Source organism: Galleria mellonella, unplaced genomic scaffold (genome assembly GCF_026898425.1).
Source record: "Galleria mellonella isolate WM207_F2 unplaced genomic scaffold, CSIRO_AGI_GalMel_v1 utg300, whole genome shotgun sequence".
NCBI classification, from domain to species: Eukaryota; Metazoa; Arthropoda; class Insecta; order Lepidoptera; family Pyralidae; genus Galleria; species Galleria mellonella.
The window spans coordinates 4,286,769-4,305,929 of NW_026442068.1; the positions used below are offsets into that span (position 1 = coordinate 4,286,769).

At 33.2% G+C, this 19,161-nt stretch overlaps 1 protein-coding gene and 1 long non-coding RNA gene across 2 annotated transcripts in view; one reads left to right on the forward strand and one right to left on the reverse strand.

The window, feature by feature from the left end:
- Positions 1-19,161, forward strand: part of LOC113523360 (neurogenic protein mastermind-like) — a 40,924-nt gene that overhangs the window by 15,465 nt on the left and 6,298 nt on the right. Inside the window, exons 2-4 of the mRNA XM_026909300.3 lie at positions 997-1,204; positions 10,320-11,060; positions 18,951-19,080. Coding sequence (XP_026765101.2) covers positions 997-1,204; positions 10,320-11,060; positions 18,951-19,080 — 1,079 coding nt within the window. The remainder of the gene's footprint in view (positions 1-996; positions 1,205-10,319; positions 11,061-18,950; positions 19,081-19,161) is intronic.
- LOC128200853 (uncharacterized) lies at positions 14,653-16,558 on the reverse strand. Its single transcript, XR_008252917.1, has 2 exons — positions 16,171-16,558; positions 14,653-14,925 (listed from the first exon to the last, which is right to left on the reverse strand). It is a non-coding gene; the product is annotated as an uncharacterized LOC128200853 (long non-coding RNA).

Sequence of the window (19,161 nt, forward strand, 5' to 3'; positions counted from 1 at the left end):
GAAATTATCAAAATAGATTTAGAAATGGCTGAGATATGGCGTAACGTTCACACAATAAGAGGTTATGTTCACAAAAAAAAAACGGGTTTTATTTGTGACAAAACCAGTTATTTTGATTTAAAAACTAAACTACTATACCGATTTTGATAAAATTTCTACGGGACCACTCTGTAAATATATCCTTTTAGGTAGGAAAAGAATTTTCTGAATCAGTTTATAGTTAACTGACGGGCATAAATGATAAAATAACATAAAAAAATACAACCAAATTGAGAACCTCCTTTTTGAAGTCAGTTGAAATCATAACTCATTTTATGTTGGTCTTCATGATCGCGCATTGAAGGATTCCAAGTACAAGTTGTCATCAACCTTGAGTACATGTATTTCATCGCCAGTTAACGATACTCTTGAATAAATGAAAAGCTGTAGTAATGATTTTTTTATGTAGCAGACAGTGTTCGCATTAACATTTGCTCAAGGTGACCGCGCTCAAGTGTTGCGGCTGACTGAACATCGGTTGAAACGTTGTTTGTTGTATCTACCTGTGACTTCGAATTGTTTTAGATTGCTATGCACTGTATTGTTCCGTTCATAATTTTTAAATTAGTTTTAATATTATAATCGTTTTGTTGCATATGCACCTGCACCTCACTATACTTTAGCGTATACTAAGTGAATTAATGCTAGAGTAATACGTAGAGATACCATAAAAAGTGTTTATGGAAAGTTGAAAAAAATGCTACTAGACAATAGTGAAGGTTGCGCATTATTTATCAGACAGTCAGTGTAAGGGCTGAGATATTGTAAAGATATTTTTTAAAGTAAAATATACCTTACTACGTAAAGATACTAAAGTAGAGCAATTTGAATAATTGCGGCTTAAACAGCTGACCAAGGACAACATATAACAACAATATTGATAGTCTAAGTATGCCCGAAAAAAGTAATTTGATGGTAACTCAATTCGCAATATGAATATTGTATATATTGTTACAGACGCAGAATTGAAACGTATAGAAGAAGGCAATCAGAATGCGTACCCAGATTTGACCAGTCCTTCACGGGCGCGTGTGAGCAACAGAATCTGGAGACTAGCGCATTGCAGAAACGTTTCCTGGAGGGTAAAGCCAAGCGTCAAGCGAAGAAAAGTGAACGTAAACCCGAGCTGCCGGCAATCAGCGGAGTTCATAGCAGTGTTCATGTGGTGAGTTAATATGAATACTACTTCTTTATTGAGTTCAGAAGTTTGCTTCAACAAAACTGATGTGTAATTCTCGACTACTCTTTAATTTTATCAGTTGTTGTATTGTCGTGGTTTCTATGAGTCATGCCTTAGTCAGCTATGTCCATGCAATAATTTTAAATATTTATCTTATAATCATCCAATAATATCGTATTTGGTTTTACAATTGAACGCAAGTTTGTCGTTTATTGTTACAATAGTATAATATCTACTTACATTTTAATTAAGAAATGTATCACTTTTTATTTTTGGTTAGAATTTACAAATATCATGTATCGCAAGTTTTATAAAAATGGTTATGGATTAATTTTAAACTTATTATGTAATCACCATAACTGAGTAGCTCTACAAGCAAAACATTTAAATAATACTAAATACATAATAAATACTAATTCATTAGGTTTAGTAGTATCAACGTTTTTGCCTTTTACTTTTTTTTAATACATATTGTTCCAATAGATTTATTCCGGCTTTTAAGGTGAAAGCGTGTTGAGTGTGGCAAAGCAAGTAATACGCGCTGGATATGATCGTAGTAGGTAGAGCAGAAAGTGTCTTTGTACAGCGCATAACGCCAGTCGCCTCGACGTGCATTGATCAAACACTCGACTTAGCAGATGACCTTGTCTGTCGATCCCACTTCCACCCGAGTAGTTATTTACATTTAGATGATCGGATTTGTTCGAAATAAACCATAATTGCAATCTAATAAAACGAATTAAATCGTTCATTAAAGTTGTATTAGTTAATAAGTAGACTAAATACGTCTAAATTATGTCTTATCTTTTGACCTGTTTCTCATTTTGCATAAAACGACCACCTGTACAGTAGAAGCCGTTAAGTTTTAATCCTCCGCTAAATGAAAACACGACGACAACTATTCTGCTCCATACACCAACAACCAGTCGCCGAGTGTTTACTTAATTTTTTTAACTATGAAATCTTAAGCATCAATACATAGTGTGTCTTGTAAGGTGTTTTTCAGCGAACCCTTTTATATTTTATTATCTTGTTTAGTCACAGATAGAAAAAGAGACGCCGCCACAGGTTGATTTTTACCTTTATCTAAATTAAACAAGATAAAACTACCAGTACCTATACATATAATCCTATTTGACAGAAGTGCTTCAATTTATACGAAAGTGTAAGGGGAAATCGTAACAAAACTGGCCAAAAGTGAGGTTAATTATGTAAAATTAAAAATCCACTTAATTAAGTCAATTTTTAATTTTACATTTAATGTTAAATTTAATGTTTATTTTGTGATAGATGGGGTAACATTACCAAGCGTATGAATTATCTAGCAGACGGTTATTCTGTTTTTTTTTGTCAGCCCAGATAATAAATACATTATGAAAAACTTATACAGACACTAAATCCTATTTAGAGATTTTTTTTGTTAAAATATTGTGGGATAAAACTATCATATGTTTATTTAGAGCATGAAAAAATCTAGATCCTTATTATGGTTTGCGGGTTTATTTAATCTTTCAAATATAGGTATTAAATTTAAAAGGATTTATTTTATATAGTTGTTTATTGTAATTAGTATTGTTTTCATATTGTATCGTTATTCTTTTTAAATATTAGCAGTAAATTTATAATATAATAATATCACTAGGTGTTTATTTTTCTAAAAGAGTTTGCTTTAGAAATATCAATAAACAAATAGATCTTCTTTCAATTCGTTTCAAAGCTAAATGACTATTAAAGCTAATGATATTTACATATACTTTAATTACTAGGACTTCCTAGTAGCTAAAGGAATTAAATAATTATTGTTCTAAACTATGATGAGGAATTTTAAAAAATTGTATTATGCTTAGATTTAAAATAGGGTTGAGTTTTTAACATCAGAAAAATGATAATCAAACAGTGTCCATTTTTGGTTTATGGGTTAATCTTAGCAAAAAGTGGATAATCTAATATTACTTTATAACAACGCAGATAAAATTATATTTCTTAGTACCATGTTGTGAATCGACCAGTGCCGAGTACGTTAATTGAAGCTATAAAGTTGTGACTTTTTCGGTTCGGTTCAGGATAAGAAAGTTAATGCAATGTCTGATATGAGGCACTTATGAACACTTTACACACTATGAACGTTTTAGTCCTCAGAAATATTTTTAAGTTAGTCTGTGCGCCCTTCTACTTTCGCATTGTATATGTTGTTTCGTTATTCATCCGACAATTTTTTTCATATGACCAAACCAATGTAACAAATTCTTTCTCATTTTTACACCGACTTGCTTTAATTCAACTCTTTTATACATGATACTATATTTCGTATATGAGTAACAGTTTACTTCGCAAATTTTGCGCAGTGTTCGCATTTCCAACGCATTTATTTTATATATCATCATCATTATATCAACCTTTAACTGTTCAGTGCTGAACATAGCTTCCTTCTTAAGGGGGTTTTTCCAGTAGTTGCTACGCTTAGCAGATGGATTGAAAACTGGCAGGCTCAGGCTTTGGAGATGTTTTAAGACGGACGCTACTGCCCATTTCTCGCCATCCCTAAATCGCCACTTACGTCACGCTCAGGAAGGGAAGGGGTGATCTATTCACCTATTATAGTATATATATATATATATATATGTACTACTTTGATGACAACAAGTATACGGGGTTACCGTTACCTATGGACGCTTGTAACATTAGGAATGTCACGCGTAAGCTACTGACCCTTAAGAAATTTTAATATGCCCGTTTTGAAAACCTCCATGATGTAGTCTCTACGGAAAAGCCTCGGCAGGAAGATTATTCCACAACCTGAGTGTTCGCAGGAGAAAGTTCCTCTGAAACCGCACTGTGAGTGATAATTGTGGTCTAAGATATGAGGATGGATTTCCTGCCGATGGCGAGCTGTGTAATGGTGAAAGGTGGCTGTAGGCATCACATCGAAAAGTCCTTCAGAACATAATCCGTTGTACAAGCGGTAGAAGATACAAAGAGCCTGTTAACATATAATTTATATTGTTAATGTATAATATATCTTAGTATGTTAAAATAATTACGTCACAGCTTTTTCATCACCACTTCCCTTCATACGCTTTCTGTTTTTACCTAATGGTTAGCTCGCATTAAACTCGTCACTTGTACATTTTTTTTTATTTTGTAATAAAGAATAAATAAAATAAAATTTACAAAATCGACATAACATAACATAACAACAATCAATATATTCATCCATTACTTTCTATATAAATATGTATATCTTTTAACTATTTCTTTCTCTTTGTCTCTCTCTCTCTTTTTCTCTGTCAGTCGATATATTTCTTGTTTATAAACAACGCTTCCAGGTTAACTAAACTAATGGCTACTCAAGTGGTCGCCAGTTTCTACCATTCTGGATATCTGTAAGTCTATCTATCTCTCTCTCTCTCTGTATGTGTTTCTAAGATATCTGGATAAATAGATATTACAGGTATTAAATAGTTACTTGACGTCATCAAAAATTCTATAGATATCTAAACAAGAGACGCTGATACCGCTTAGTAATAATATAACAATTTTTCCTGGTACTCCTATTTTTATTCTATTGTTATAATAAATTTTGTGTGAATTTTGTTCATACACTTGCATAGATAAGTACTTATCTAGTTGATATTCATATATTTTTAGAATATATCCTTAGAACCTTGGCCGGAACTATTTGTTCTCGCGCGTAATTATTGAGTACTGTAGTCACAAGTTGTAAGAAAACATCCTTGTTTTATATCACGTGTTTGCTTGATATACATAATCGTTATTGCTCGTAGTACATTGTTATATTTACGACGGAATTTGTTGACTTGTTGACAAATTATTCAAACAATATGTTTTTAATGAAATTCTTGTTAGCGTTTACTCCCATGTTGGTGTCATACTCATTTTGTCATATTTTTTTTATAGTTAATATAGAATTCTTTTTTACGAATGATAATAATAATAATGTTTGTTGTTTGTACCTACATATTTATTGATTTTCAATGAACGGAAGTGACTTAAATTGTTAAGTATATTATTGGGAGATTTATAAGATTTTCAAACAATAGTTTCGCGAGTAGTTTACATTGATCTGAAAAGTGTTTAAAATGTAATTTGCAATTAATTAATGTATTAATGCAATTACTATTCCACACGTTGTGCGTACGCGCCACGTTGTCGGTACACCGGATGCAGGTCGACTTCAATTGACTTGACCCTCTGGCACCGCACGCCGCTGGTATCCCGTGCCTCATGCTCGCTACAGATTACAGCCCGCACGCGACATTTATATTGTTATTTACTACTGTTCTATAACTATTGTTTAATGTGAAGAGATAAAGTTAACAAGTTTCGTAGTAATCGAGAGCAGTTTTAATTTGGACTCCTTTAAAGTGATTTTTACTTCTTTAACTATCTTTTCTTGTTTTTTTATCTAAATTCTATTCAACTTTACATTATATATTTAACTATACAAAACAGCGTTGAGTATAAGGGGTCAAAAGTCTGTACATTTAATTATTTTTGCAAAAATTAGTTGGAGAGGCTAGAAATACAAAATGGAATACAAAACAGGCATGTTTGGACTTTATATTTGTCTGATAAAATTATATAATAAAGTGAATAATTCTAATTATTCAGATATATATTTTTTTATTATTAATTACTCAATTAACCCAATAAATACTGAGGGGAACAAAATTGCAGGCATGATTGCTTAAGTGAGTAAGTATAATTTTTTATAATAATGGAATAAATTCGCTACACATTCCTGCCACTGTAGCTCCTGTATTACCTGGAACTATAATATTTTTGTATTTCCAAAACCTAAACATATGGAATATTATTATGTTACATACATATACAAGATACATTCAAAAAAATTTCATATTTCTAGTTTCGGATCGATATACAGAGTAGGTAGTCACCCGAATTGTTGTTCATTGGTTAAGAAATTTCTCTTTTTTAAACTAACCATATGGTTTTTTTTATTACTTACTAGAATATAATTTACTTTAGTACCAACAGTAATAAAACATCATAAACGACATTTGGTATTCTGAAGTTTTAGCTATTGAACAATCGATGAATATGAATACAATATATTATAATGGAGGTAAATTGTAGACTCAAGTACAAACAAGGAGATCTGCAGGACGTTGAGATTATCAATAGAGAATTTCGCACGTCTACAGTATTTTCATTATATTTGTACTGTTTACTCGTGTTTAACTATTATGATTTTAATTACGATAATAGTATACTAAAAATGCGGTAAGTAGATGAGACCAGGGCTAGGGCTGGTTAAGAGATTGTGCAAACTGCGCAAGTTTCACAACAAACGCCTCGCATTGTCTCGCGCCGCTCACCGCGACGACCTCCGTGCGCCCGCGTTGTTTTCTGACGTATTTTATAACTATAGTACTTACATACAATCGTTGATTACATAGACAGAATGTAATTAATTAATGTATGTAATTTTACAAAATAATCTCGCAGATTTTTTAACTTGTAAGATTTTAATTTACGTAATTCGCATAACTCACCTCTATTTCAATAATTTATTCTGCTGCCTGTAAATAGTTTACATTCTGTTAAAGAGTGAAATGTGACTGGGTACTTAGGTAAATTTTTGGGTACTGTGGTAGGGTAAAGATGTTTACACACGAATGATCTAATTAGAAGTTAACAAATATTGAATTTAATCTCATATTCTATCAGTTTGTCAAAGAATTCTGTAGTTTTTCCAAATAACTAATGAAGATATTTTAAATTTATTTCATTATTTGTAGCAATTTCTCTTACAGAAAATAAAATGAAAGTGGAAAACGTTGGTAAATAAGTCTCATAAGAGTTTTCTCTCGTGAACGAGATTTTTCCTAGAGACTACAGGACGGTTTTTTAAAAATGGTGTATTAAGGTTTCTTTAGTCGACACCCTTAGTGACGTGACTCCATCCTAGTGTTGCAGGAGTCTATAGGCTACAGTGACTGTTTACCATCAGACGGACTATATGCTTGTTTGTCACTTTTGTGCAATAAAAAAATAAATGCTCATGTTCACGAGTTAAGTTGCTCGCATATTTTGATAAATAACATTAATTAAGAAATGTCGTCGTCTATTATCGTTAAATATCAAAGAAATATCATCTTCAAATAATATTCTGGCAATTTTTATACTTATCAAAAACGAGGTTATAGATATAAACAATAAAAGAGAATAAAAACGAACCAAGTTAGACCTTGAAATCTATAGACAAGAGATCGGTAAGGGCCAGTATTGAACTATTTTTTACGATTAATTAATATATTGTATCTACGTTACGTATTCATATCAAAAAATATGCAACCTTTAACTATTTGTAATTACTCGTGTACACCAACGACTTGTACAATGTGCTGATTTGCAAGGCGCTATCGAATCACAATCATCTTGCAACATATCATCCCATGATTTACTAACGAGAAAATTTATCAGAGTTAAATTAAGATTATATCTATATCAATCGGAATTGGAAAATACTACGATGTTAAAATACCAGAATTTTAGTCATGTTTGCTCACAGCGTACATACCGAGTCTGACGTCTGTTTTGACTTACTTGTACATAGACCATGAATGTTACATATTTACTGACGTGACAGTGTTTTTCTTTTGTTTGTCATAATTCATTTACGTATAAATGTTGTTATATTAATATTGTTAAATTTTATAAGCTGTATGATGTATAAGTAATAAGTAGGTATTTTTCTTAGATTAATAATATTATTTTTAAAACTTACATTCATTTTTTAACGATGGCTATATACGTGCTCATGGAAGTTTTATGAATTTTTTGTGTTTGTAGTTTTCGACGAAGAAGTCTTACCGATGAATTCGAAACAATTGTCGGAAACCCAAAACACAGCAAGTTTATAAAATTCTCAAGATAGACTGGAAGAAGTCCCTTTAAGGAATAAGTCCACCTGTGTATATTTTTGTTATAACCTAATATCTATAAGTGAAAGTACAAAAGCATATAAATAAGTGAATAATTAAAATTGCCGTCGTGTAATGTATACATAGATTAAGAATATAGAATTATATATAGTAATCTCAAGTCTTTTCTATCGAAATTATTGTAATTTTGCTAGCAAATTATTAAATTAATAAAAAATGCAGTGGGAATTTTACAAATGTAGAATAATCTTAGTCTTATGTAAATATATAATACATAATCATAGTCTTGAGATTATTTCAGAATTAATAAATACATATATAGAATAGATATAATAGATTACGTCAAGTTTAAACAAATACTATGGTTGACTTAGGCTTTGGTTGGATAGATTACCGGAATATTGTACCTAATTTAATATCTACGTACCCAATTTTTTTTTTACGATAATGGAATGGTAATTCCGCCTGCGCTAACAGTATTCGCTGGCGGGATTTCAATAAGAAATTTAAAGGCAGGTCAGTTAGCCCATCGTGATGAATATATCTGGAATTTAGAATAATAGTACGTAGGGGTCTCCCTCTGGAGACCACGTGAAGGTTGACCTTACAGGGTATACTGCTATAAATAGGACTGGTAGTCGGCGTTTCTAAAAATTTTGCTTTGGTTTCTGTCACAATATGTGCTTTATTATGGGCATGGGTTGTTTTCACAAAACAAATGTTCGTTCTTAGCATTCATAATTCGGCTTTCTTAGATACTACGAGTATTTTATATATAAATTATTTTTTGCGTCTTCCCCTGCGTGAATTTGTTAAAATCCACATTATGTTTATATACATTTATATATATTTAAACTTTTTCCGTGGTTTCGGCTCTACCCTGATCAGTCAGTTTCTGCTTTTTGGATAATATCTGATAAATTATCTAAAATACTATAGTATTTAGTATTGAAGATCACGAATGAGAATTCCATCTGGAATCCATAGATAGGTAAAGATCCGGTTCAAAGTGCAAATCTAACAGTAACATCCTCGTTATACATTAATGGATTTGACTAATTACGTTTATTTCGAATGTGATAAGGAACATAATTGGAAATGATGAGGGCATGAAAATATTCTATTATTTGTTGTTTGGCGACGTGACGGCGCTATGTAATACATGATAGAAGTCTAAAAGACTCGATATTGGATTAAAATTATACTAGCTTTTACCGGCGACTTCGTCCACGTGACCGGGATATATTTACTGGCGGGATAACAAGTAGCCTATATCCTTCTCCGTCTCATATAGTACGTGTATACTAATTTAATAAATTTAATAGTGATTGGTTAAGCCGTTAGGTGCTATAAGGTATTATAATAAACAAACTCACTTTTATATTTATAATATTAGTAAGGATTTAATCACTTCATTAATAGCGTTTTTGACTTTTGTTTACCAAACTGTGGCAGCGTTGCAATTATTTGTCAATTTTCGAAAACAGTTGTATAATTTTCAATATTTTTGATGGTGTAATAATAGGTATCACAGGTCGCTCATTATATGTTGTGATATCTATGGTGTTGTTTATACCTACCCTATTTAAAGCAAATAAATTTATTATTATTATTATTATTAAAGATGACGGATTCCACTTATCATCAGGTGGGCTATCACCTGTTAGCTTATTTGCAAAGCATTTGAAAACTCACTTACATATTTTATTACACGAAGTTAAAATTGTTGTGTGGTCACAGCATAGAATAAGCCACCTCATTCTTTCCTGTGGGTGTCGTAAGAAACGACTAAGGAAACTTAATAGTCGAGGGACGGACAGCAGCATCTATCCAAAACATCTTCAAGGCCTAACTGCTGTTGCCAATCCGCCTGTCAAGCGTGGCAACACCCAACAATAGAGGGGGGCCTATATTCAGTACTGGACAATTAACGGTTGATTTGATTATAATATATGTATTACAATAGTTCCATACAATCGACTTTTCTGTTACACATTGCTTAATATTTATAAATGATATGCCTTAATTATGGCCGTATACTTTCTTGTTTACCAACATAGTTATAATATAATATATTTACTTATTAATTATCAAATATTTTTTTTGTGTAACATGTTTAAATTAGCGTTAAGTTTCTGATGAGAACTATAATTTGTTTTTTGTTGTTGCAGCAACAAAAGTTTGGATGCGGTGATTACGAGCCACCAGCTAAACTGCAGTGCGTCGGTGGCGGGGGCGGCGCAGGCGAGGCACTAACTAAGTTCTCTGTAGAAATAGTGCAACAGTTGGAGTTTACAACTTCCGCTGCAGACTCGCACCCACAACAGATCTCCACCAACGTCACAGTGAAAGCGCTAGCTAATGCTGTCAAGACTTCCAGTTCACCTCCACCGCAGCAACCTCCACCCAGAGTGCCTACGCCTCTGGACTGCGAACGTGAATGTAAGGCAGAATGCAAGTCCGAAGTAGCGGACGATGAATTTGTTGGCCTCGATGAATGTGCGGCGGCCCTGGAACGCGACGCGGCCTCCGCCTTCCCCGTCTTAGCCGATCTTATTGGTGAAGAAGACGGTGAAGATGCCTTCGAAGATCTCATTACAGAGATATCAGGCTATTCGGAATTTATGAAGGATTTCGATCTCGATGGCAGCAAACTCAATGGCAATGGTATGGGCCTGGAACCGTCAGAAGGCGAGCCTGCTCCGCGGCCGTATGGTGGTGGCGAGATGTCACCTGCCGCACAAACGCTCAAACATATGGCTGAGCAGCACCAACAAGCAGCGGGTGGTGACTGGGCTCGTTACCGAGGCTATGGTGGCTATCGCCCACGACCGGCGCCGCCGCCCATCGACCACTTACACATGTCACAGCAGCAGCAGTTGCATCTAACGCAACCACACCATAATCTCCAGGTATGTTTTTAACATTAAAATAAATTACTAAATCAGTATTATATTATTATTAGTAGTAGGTTATTAGACTATTTGGATTTTTTATATCGAAGTCGAAATATCATGCAATTTTTTGAAAACTGTGGTTAACAAAATCTTATATATTTTAGATCCTTTTGTATATTAGAACTCGTTTGTATATTCCCGCGAAATGCGTACGTATAAGTTCCCGCCATTTCTAATCTTGGTTTTTAAATGCTACATGAATAAAAAGTGTTTTCTTCTAGAAAAATGTAACCTAAGTCATTATCGATTTCTTAGCACATCATAAAATTTACTCGATAAATTACGTTTAGTAATTGGAATTCTTCTTTATTGGGTAATTCGTGACGCGAAAGGACATAAAAAAACATGGGAGTCTGTTGTAGTATCGACCGGGGCAGTGTGCGCGCGCTGCCCGCCCACCGAGAGTCTACTATGAAGGGTTTCGAGGCGAATGCGATACGACATTGTGCGCCATCTTTCTCTAGAATTCCTATAAGATAGAGACAGACTATGTATCACTCTCGATAAAAATTTTGTAGATGTTTAATAGTATGTGGTAGTAGCAATCCTATCTAACAATATAAACTACCGTTGTCATAGTATGTAGTCTTAGATGCACAATGCAGATACAGTTGATGCGAATGATTTATAATTTATCAAGAGACTAATACGTACAATGAATGAGCTAATATGATCAGCATAACAAGTTAAGATAATGAGCCACTGGCTCAAGGACTTGTCGATGAGATATGCACAAATGAAACGATATACCGATATCAAATCTAATGAATATTTTTATTATCCTCGGTATATAGATTAAAACTAATAAAATAAATGTTATTTAATTACTAATAAACTGGATACTCACATAGTTTGTATTAAATTGCAAAAGAAGGCATTGTAATTTGCTAATAAAAGTAAATTAATACAAATTCGATAATGTCTTTGAGTCTACAGCATTTTTAACAATTCATAAAGAATCTTTAATCATGAAAATGGCATACAAAGGACTCACGAATACATTACACTAATCAACTTTTTTATTGGATATAATTTTGGAGCATTCACAATAGGAGCGAGCACATTACGTTTGCAGACGTTTCCTATTTTCTCTACCTCAGTACTATTAGTTTGATCCAAAAATGTAATATATAGATAATGGTAGGCAGGCATGTTGCTTTACGTAAATGAGCTCCAAGACTTAATTCTTTGTTGTGCCAATTTAATTAAAGAACTTTTTATTATACATTCGCTCGGGTTTGTGTATTGTATGTTGTTCTCTGAGATGTTCGTTGTTTTTAATAATAAAAGGTAACTAAGCTTGAGAACCAAACGGAGCAAACCGCTATTGGTGTAATTGTATGGGAAAAGTATGTAAATTATATGCGTAATCTTAGTAACTTGTGACAAAAAAAAATTTGATTATTCATTCCAAATTAATTCCTATAGTGAAGTATTTGACTAATAAGTATATGTGTACTTATTCCATGATAATGTAAAATATTTTTCAAATATGTATTTTTGTGTTGAAAGCACCTCGTTCGTATTTTCTTTTGATAATCTATCTACATATATGAAAGAGAATGCTGATTATCCATATATCAACGTACAAATGAACCTGCACATGCACATGAGTACTTTATATAGCGTTGATGAACAATAAACAAGGAATTTTGAAAATTTCACACCTTAGAGGGTAAGATGGGGTTGAAAGTTTGTATAGAATTTCGTTAATTTAGAATTTAGACTCGTGAAATGTTAGATTTAGGCTCTTGTTACAAAACAATAATTGATGTTTATTGGCTTTTGAAGAATACACTCCTAAAGGATTAAAGAAGTGGAAGAAATTTAAAAATTTGTCCTTAATATTTAACGAATTGGTTTAATTTTATATACTTATTCTTTTAGTTTAAATCCACCATAATATATATTTATAAGGATTTAGAGTTAGAATCTGTCTCATACTCCTGGTTTAGTGATAACTAACCCTCAGACAAAATATCTTTTTTTTTATACAACCTAGAATGCAAACAAGCTGACGGCCTACCTGATGGGAAGTAGTAGCCGTCGCCTATAGACATGGGCAGTACCATGGACATAACATAGTATACTGTTTCGCCCCTGATACCCTCCATGCGTGGCCATTCCTGAGGACTCAATTGTTATTCTTTTTTACAATCTATCTTTTTTATCTCTCTTTTGAAAAGTAAATGTACTGATATTGAAATTGGTGTTATACACGAATTCTTGTAGTCATTTGATGGAACACACCTTGCTGCCTTTATATAATATAGGTCTCTAAAGCTGCAGGATTCTTTTAACTTAAATTGTGACTATGTTTGTTCTCTCTTGAATATTGTAATACGATAGTTTAAATTATTTAACGAAATATTCCACACGATATGATTTAAGCGTCGATTACTAGTTATGTTATAGTTTATTTAAACACGTGAGTACTCTCCGTTTTGCGGGCCCACATGTGTCGTACGTACATACCACATGTCTGAATTTATCAAAACTGCCTAACAAGGGCACCTCCAATGACGTGCTACTTATTGAAACAGTAACCGATATACCGTCCAAAAGTACGTATACAATAGTTTGGGAATATTAAATTCATATCAGGCTACCATTAGGTTGCTGTCTCAATGTATCACAATCGAATAATTATTATTACGAATTAGAATTAATTAGATGGTTTCGCCATAGTGGAATTCAAAAACAATTCCAATGTGTATTTAAAAAACAATTGCAAATTATAGGATTCATATTGCGTATCTGCATTCGAGAAACTGATGCATTTCATTTAGGAAATAGAATAGAGAAAAGTTTTTTTTTATTTCTGTCTAGCGAGTTACAAAGTTTGAGATGTTTACGGTGACCTGTTTGAAATGAATATTTAGTTTCCGACTAGGATTTAAAAAAAATTATTGGCGAATCTTCATTATACTCCTTAAGCTATTTTTATATCTTGTATTCTTCTTCTTTGAGTTCCGCTCCTATCGGAGGTTGGACAACATAGGAGTAATTTTAATTTTTGAAGCTGCCGCTCTGAATACTGTGGTGGTACTACATTCAAACTACCTTAGGTAGGTTCTTCAACAAGGAGTGCCGCCTCATCTCGACATTTTTTATATTAAGTAGAATATAAAAATGATTTTTTTTTTTCATTTCATAAATTTTATATATATTCTTTAAAATAATATAAAACTTGTAAATTACATTGTTAATGTTGTGAACAGGGTTGACTTATCTTTGACAGAGATCTCTTCCAGTCAACCCACTACAGTTGGAAAGCATGTCGTTAGCGGGCAGCTAAAGTGCTATGACTATTAATATTTTTAACCATTAATATTTTATAATCTGACGTATGGAGCAGAAAGGTTGGTTACTCCTGTAGAATTTCCTTATACTCTTATAATTTTACTAAGCACTAAGAAGTAATTCCCCTACATTCTTACACTATGGGGAAATTAATTCTAAAGTACTATAAGTGTTGCATAAATTCTCAGAAGCACCTCAAAGGTGGTCAATATTTTCAAGAACATGATTCATGTTATTCTTCGAATTAAAAGCCAATACCATACGGCATTTTTTATTATGTTTGTTTGCTATGAGACTAAATTGTATTACATCGTTCTCGGTCTCGGTGACATGAGAGTAGTTGATGCAGGGTGATACGTACGATGACATTAGGAGTGTGTACGTATAGAATAAAAAGTGTGTTAGCTCCCGGGCTTCCTGTATCAGGACCACGTGTCCCTTTCACCCGCCCGACGCCGACGGCTCGACGCCCGCCTGTGTTGAGCTGACTCGACGCTGCAGTAATTAAACTCTTCTCCTATACGTGCATAATATAAAAACATAGTATACTATATACTTGAAATGAGAATAAATATCTACTGCTTATCTCGATATTTGTAAGTCATCTAAGAATATTAACTTTACATTATATATATATATATATATATATATATATATATATATATATATATATATATATATATATATATATATATATATATTTATACAACTTAAAATGGCAAACAAGTATACTACTTATTATTGTTATTATTACTACACTATGTTATATATCTAAATTATTAACAAAATTTTATTATCAACAAGTTACGTAAACGTTGTTATTATCTAGACAAATTTTTGTGCCTCGAAGCAAGTTTTTTTATTATTCTGTTCAGGTCTTACTTTGTATTGCCATGGAATATATTCACTACGATTTAATTAACATGTTCACATTTTTTATACATTGTGCTCGAATTTGAAGCGTTATTTTCAAAAATCATAATGTTTATATTATAAGACAGTATTAGTTTATGAACCACCATGAGTCTTACTATTCGACTTAAATTATTGACTTTATAATAATGATATCGTTTTACAATTTTAGTTTGGAGATTTTAGAATATTACACCTGAGAATTGATCCTATTACTTTTATGTGCTAGTAGTATTTCAGTTGAATAAATATTTATTCTATCAAAAATCAATTCTTGTTACGAGAAATGTATCAAGTTTTATTTCTAATATAATTTACCTTTGACACTAGCAATCGTAATGCAAAGATGGGCGTTTATGACGTCAGTACGTGGGAAGCGCTATTTTTATCCATTTTCAAGGGACGAACGAACGTCGAGCTTTGTAAGTGCTACGTTTTTGATCCCCGGATAGTAAACTGAACCTTCGATTTCTCATTTTGAACTCCATACGACATAGCAATTCTCAATTAATGAATAGGTGATAAGAGCTTATGGTCCATTCTCTATCTACCCTTAACTTAACCCTATGCCGTAACATAATTTCTCTACATTTATTTCAGTTGTAAGAAAATCCTAATCAATTGTTTTGTTATTTAACGCGTTAAACGAAATGGATTTTTTAAAACAACAATGAAAATTAAATTGGGTTAGGTTGCGATAATGTGTAATTTTCAATATCCTGTTTGGCCACAATAAATATTGTTATTTAACTTTTATATTATAAAATGACAACATAAAAAATTGCTATGTGGATTTACTTTTATGTTATTAAACTAGGTTTCTTAACATAATCTATTTCTAGCAACATACTTATTATCTATGTCCCGTTGTTGTGAGATCATTGACATGCAATGCAGCTCGTAGAACGATGTGTTAGCCAAGTACAGCTTTCATCAATAACAACTCCACAGCTCCGTTACTTCTATGAAAATTCATTCTTTGTGCTTAAATGTTTTTCTAAATTATAGCTTTATTTTATACGGACCGTTATTTTTGTCATAGTCTTCCATATTGCGCCACGTACCTACAATAGTGAGTACAACATCCTTGGATTGTTTGAGAATCCGATATGCGACCAGATAACAGTGGTCCCGTTAGTCCGTCTGGCTTTACAATGCGGCTTAGCGGCTTCGGCACGCATATTACACCCGTATTGACAGAGAACAACAAAAATCGCGGGTGCACCGGACGGGAGGCGGTGCTGTGTTCGGAACAGGTTTGTCGCTTCGGGAGTTGCATGCGCTCGCATCTCTGGCAGCTGTCATCGGCGATACGATTCATCAAAAGTGTTGAGCCATAGTGATGATGATTAGAGATCTTATGTCTAAGAAGCATTATGAGCAGCTTATTTGATTTGATTAAAGCTGGGCCACAATTTTATGTTTTGCTACCTTACATCAAGACTGAATTGAGCACATCATTGAATATTGTATGTGTATGAAATCCTTAATAGGTACCCTGGTACGTTTGCAAACCTATGCGCTTTGGTAGTTTAAATTAATCAAGATTTTTAGATTTGTAATATCGAATACAGTTCAAAGTCGCAGTTATGTTTTATTCGATTATATTAAAAAAAAACACATATAATTACTTTTTTATTGATTACATTTTTCGTTTATACGAAAAAGCGTTTAATACTTGTTTCTTAATAAAAGCGAAAGTGTTTGTAAAGCAATTACAATTTATCTCATATTTGTTATATTCATGCATTGTTATTTTCGACAGTTGTATGGCACATGAGAACACAAAAGTATTCAAATTAAGTAGGTATGTTTTAATTACTGGATGTGCGAAACAGGTTTTTCGTCTAACAGGTATTTGTGAGTCTAATGAAATAATGATCGTTTCATTTATTACCTATGTGTTAAAACTTCTAGCTACTTTTGAATACAATGGAATCATCAAGCAATGGCTTAAATTAAAATATGATTCCAATATTTCACTTTTGTACCCTACTACGTTTAGATCTGTTGTACACGAGATATACGAGTTGTTGTTGTAAATTAGATACTAGCTGTATCCTAAGGCTTTACCGGCTTATTTAACATCAACGTGGTCATTTTATATTCCCTGTCAACATTATTTAAATAATTATCGCAAGAACGTTACGTTACGTTACGCGCGGCCCACTGTATTATGAAAGTGAGTGAGAAATAGGCATGATGAAAGAGATGCAGAGGTGAGAACTGGAGTTTCCCAGTCCGGTAGTTCAGTTTTTGCTTCCTTTTTATTTCATATTTAGCATTTTACAGATTCCGAATCGTATCTGGCTGGAAACTATTTTATAAATGTTCTAAACATAATTTTTTTAAATTTAGTTTAGAACTATCATTGAAATTAAAAATTCTCAATATTAGTTTTATACATACTATTTGTAGTAGAGTACTAGCTATTGCCTAGGCAATCCCATTATCTTTTATGCCCGAAAATATTTTAAGAAATCCCTTTTTAGTGTTCATTTATACAGGAGAAATAGAAATCATTAGCATATTGGTTTACCACTGAAACTGAAGAAATTTCCAAAAGAGACATAAGTCGTATAACAACAAAATGTTGTGACCTTTCTATACTAATTTGACGCCTAGGTTGGTGCTGTTTTAGTATTGTTTCTTTGGAAAAATGTTTAGTTTCACCGGTAGAACATTTTCTTAAATGATTCAAAATTCATCCTGAATAAAAACGTCTGTGTAAAATCAAATGACTCGAAAATTTAACGGTTAAGTTTCTACTGCCCTCCTGAATGCGTCCATACAAGGCCTTTATCTCCTATGTTGGGAACCTTCGGTTAAGACAAATCGCTGTGTCGTCTCTAAAGTGATAGTTTTAAATTTATAGCTTAATGAAACTGAACGGTGTGGACTGCCGTTCGGTGAGCGTGGACTGTAGGGGCGTTGGTTCAGGCTGGAGTGAAACACAGGGATTACTATTCTGAAGCCTCCGGTACCGTCTGAAGAGAGTATTTTTTCTTCTTGTCCTATTTCTTCTCGAGTGTAGTGCGTCGCTGCCCGGAAGCGAATGCCGCTCGACGAGAGGCGGCCTATCTTTATACCCGCCCGCTCGCACGATAACGTTTTCAACTCGCGATAGCGATCTGTGCGAGCGGGACGGGGCGAAAATGAACGAGACGCGTGTCTCTTCAGATCGGTACTCTATAGCGTCTATTTATTTATTTTATTTCAATTTACAATGTCTTAATTCTATTTATTATTACAATTTCTATTCGTAGGTAATAACGACAACACGCAAAGGAATACTTTATTTAACTTACACTATCTTAAATCTATGTAAATCTATATAAAATAACAGAATACAGAAACGATTAACTAGGGACTTAACAACTATAAATTACGATATATACAAATAATGTCGCGAACAGAAACTATTCTATAGTATGGTCCATTAGGAATTGAATATAAAGGCAGTTTTGACGCGAATCTACTAATAGTTTTTATCGGTTCTTAGAATAAGTTTCTTTGTGACATCAAATTGAAATATTAGTTTTAGAGAATGATGCTTCAAAATTGATTTCATTTTATGCGTTAGCCAGTATTGGAATTTGTATATTTACGTGGCGTGTACATGTTTGTTAGGTGTCAGCTGCGCAGCACATGCAGGTGAGCGGCGCGGGGGGCGGCGGCGGGCACGTGTCGGTGGCAGCGCAGCAGGGCATGTATGCTAGCTTCCAGCACCAGGGGACGCCCTCGCCGCAACATCATCAAGGTAAACATCGGTAGCGCACCACACTGTGCTAAGTAGGCATTTAGTCAGGGCACGATATCCGCATTCGTACACGTAGATGAA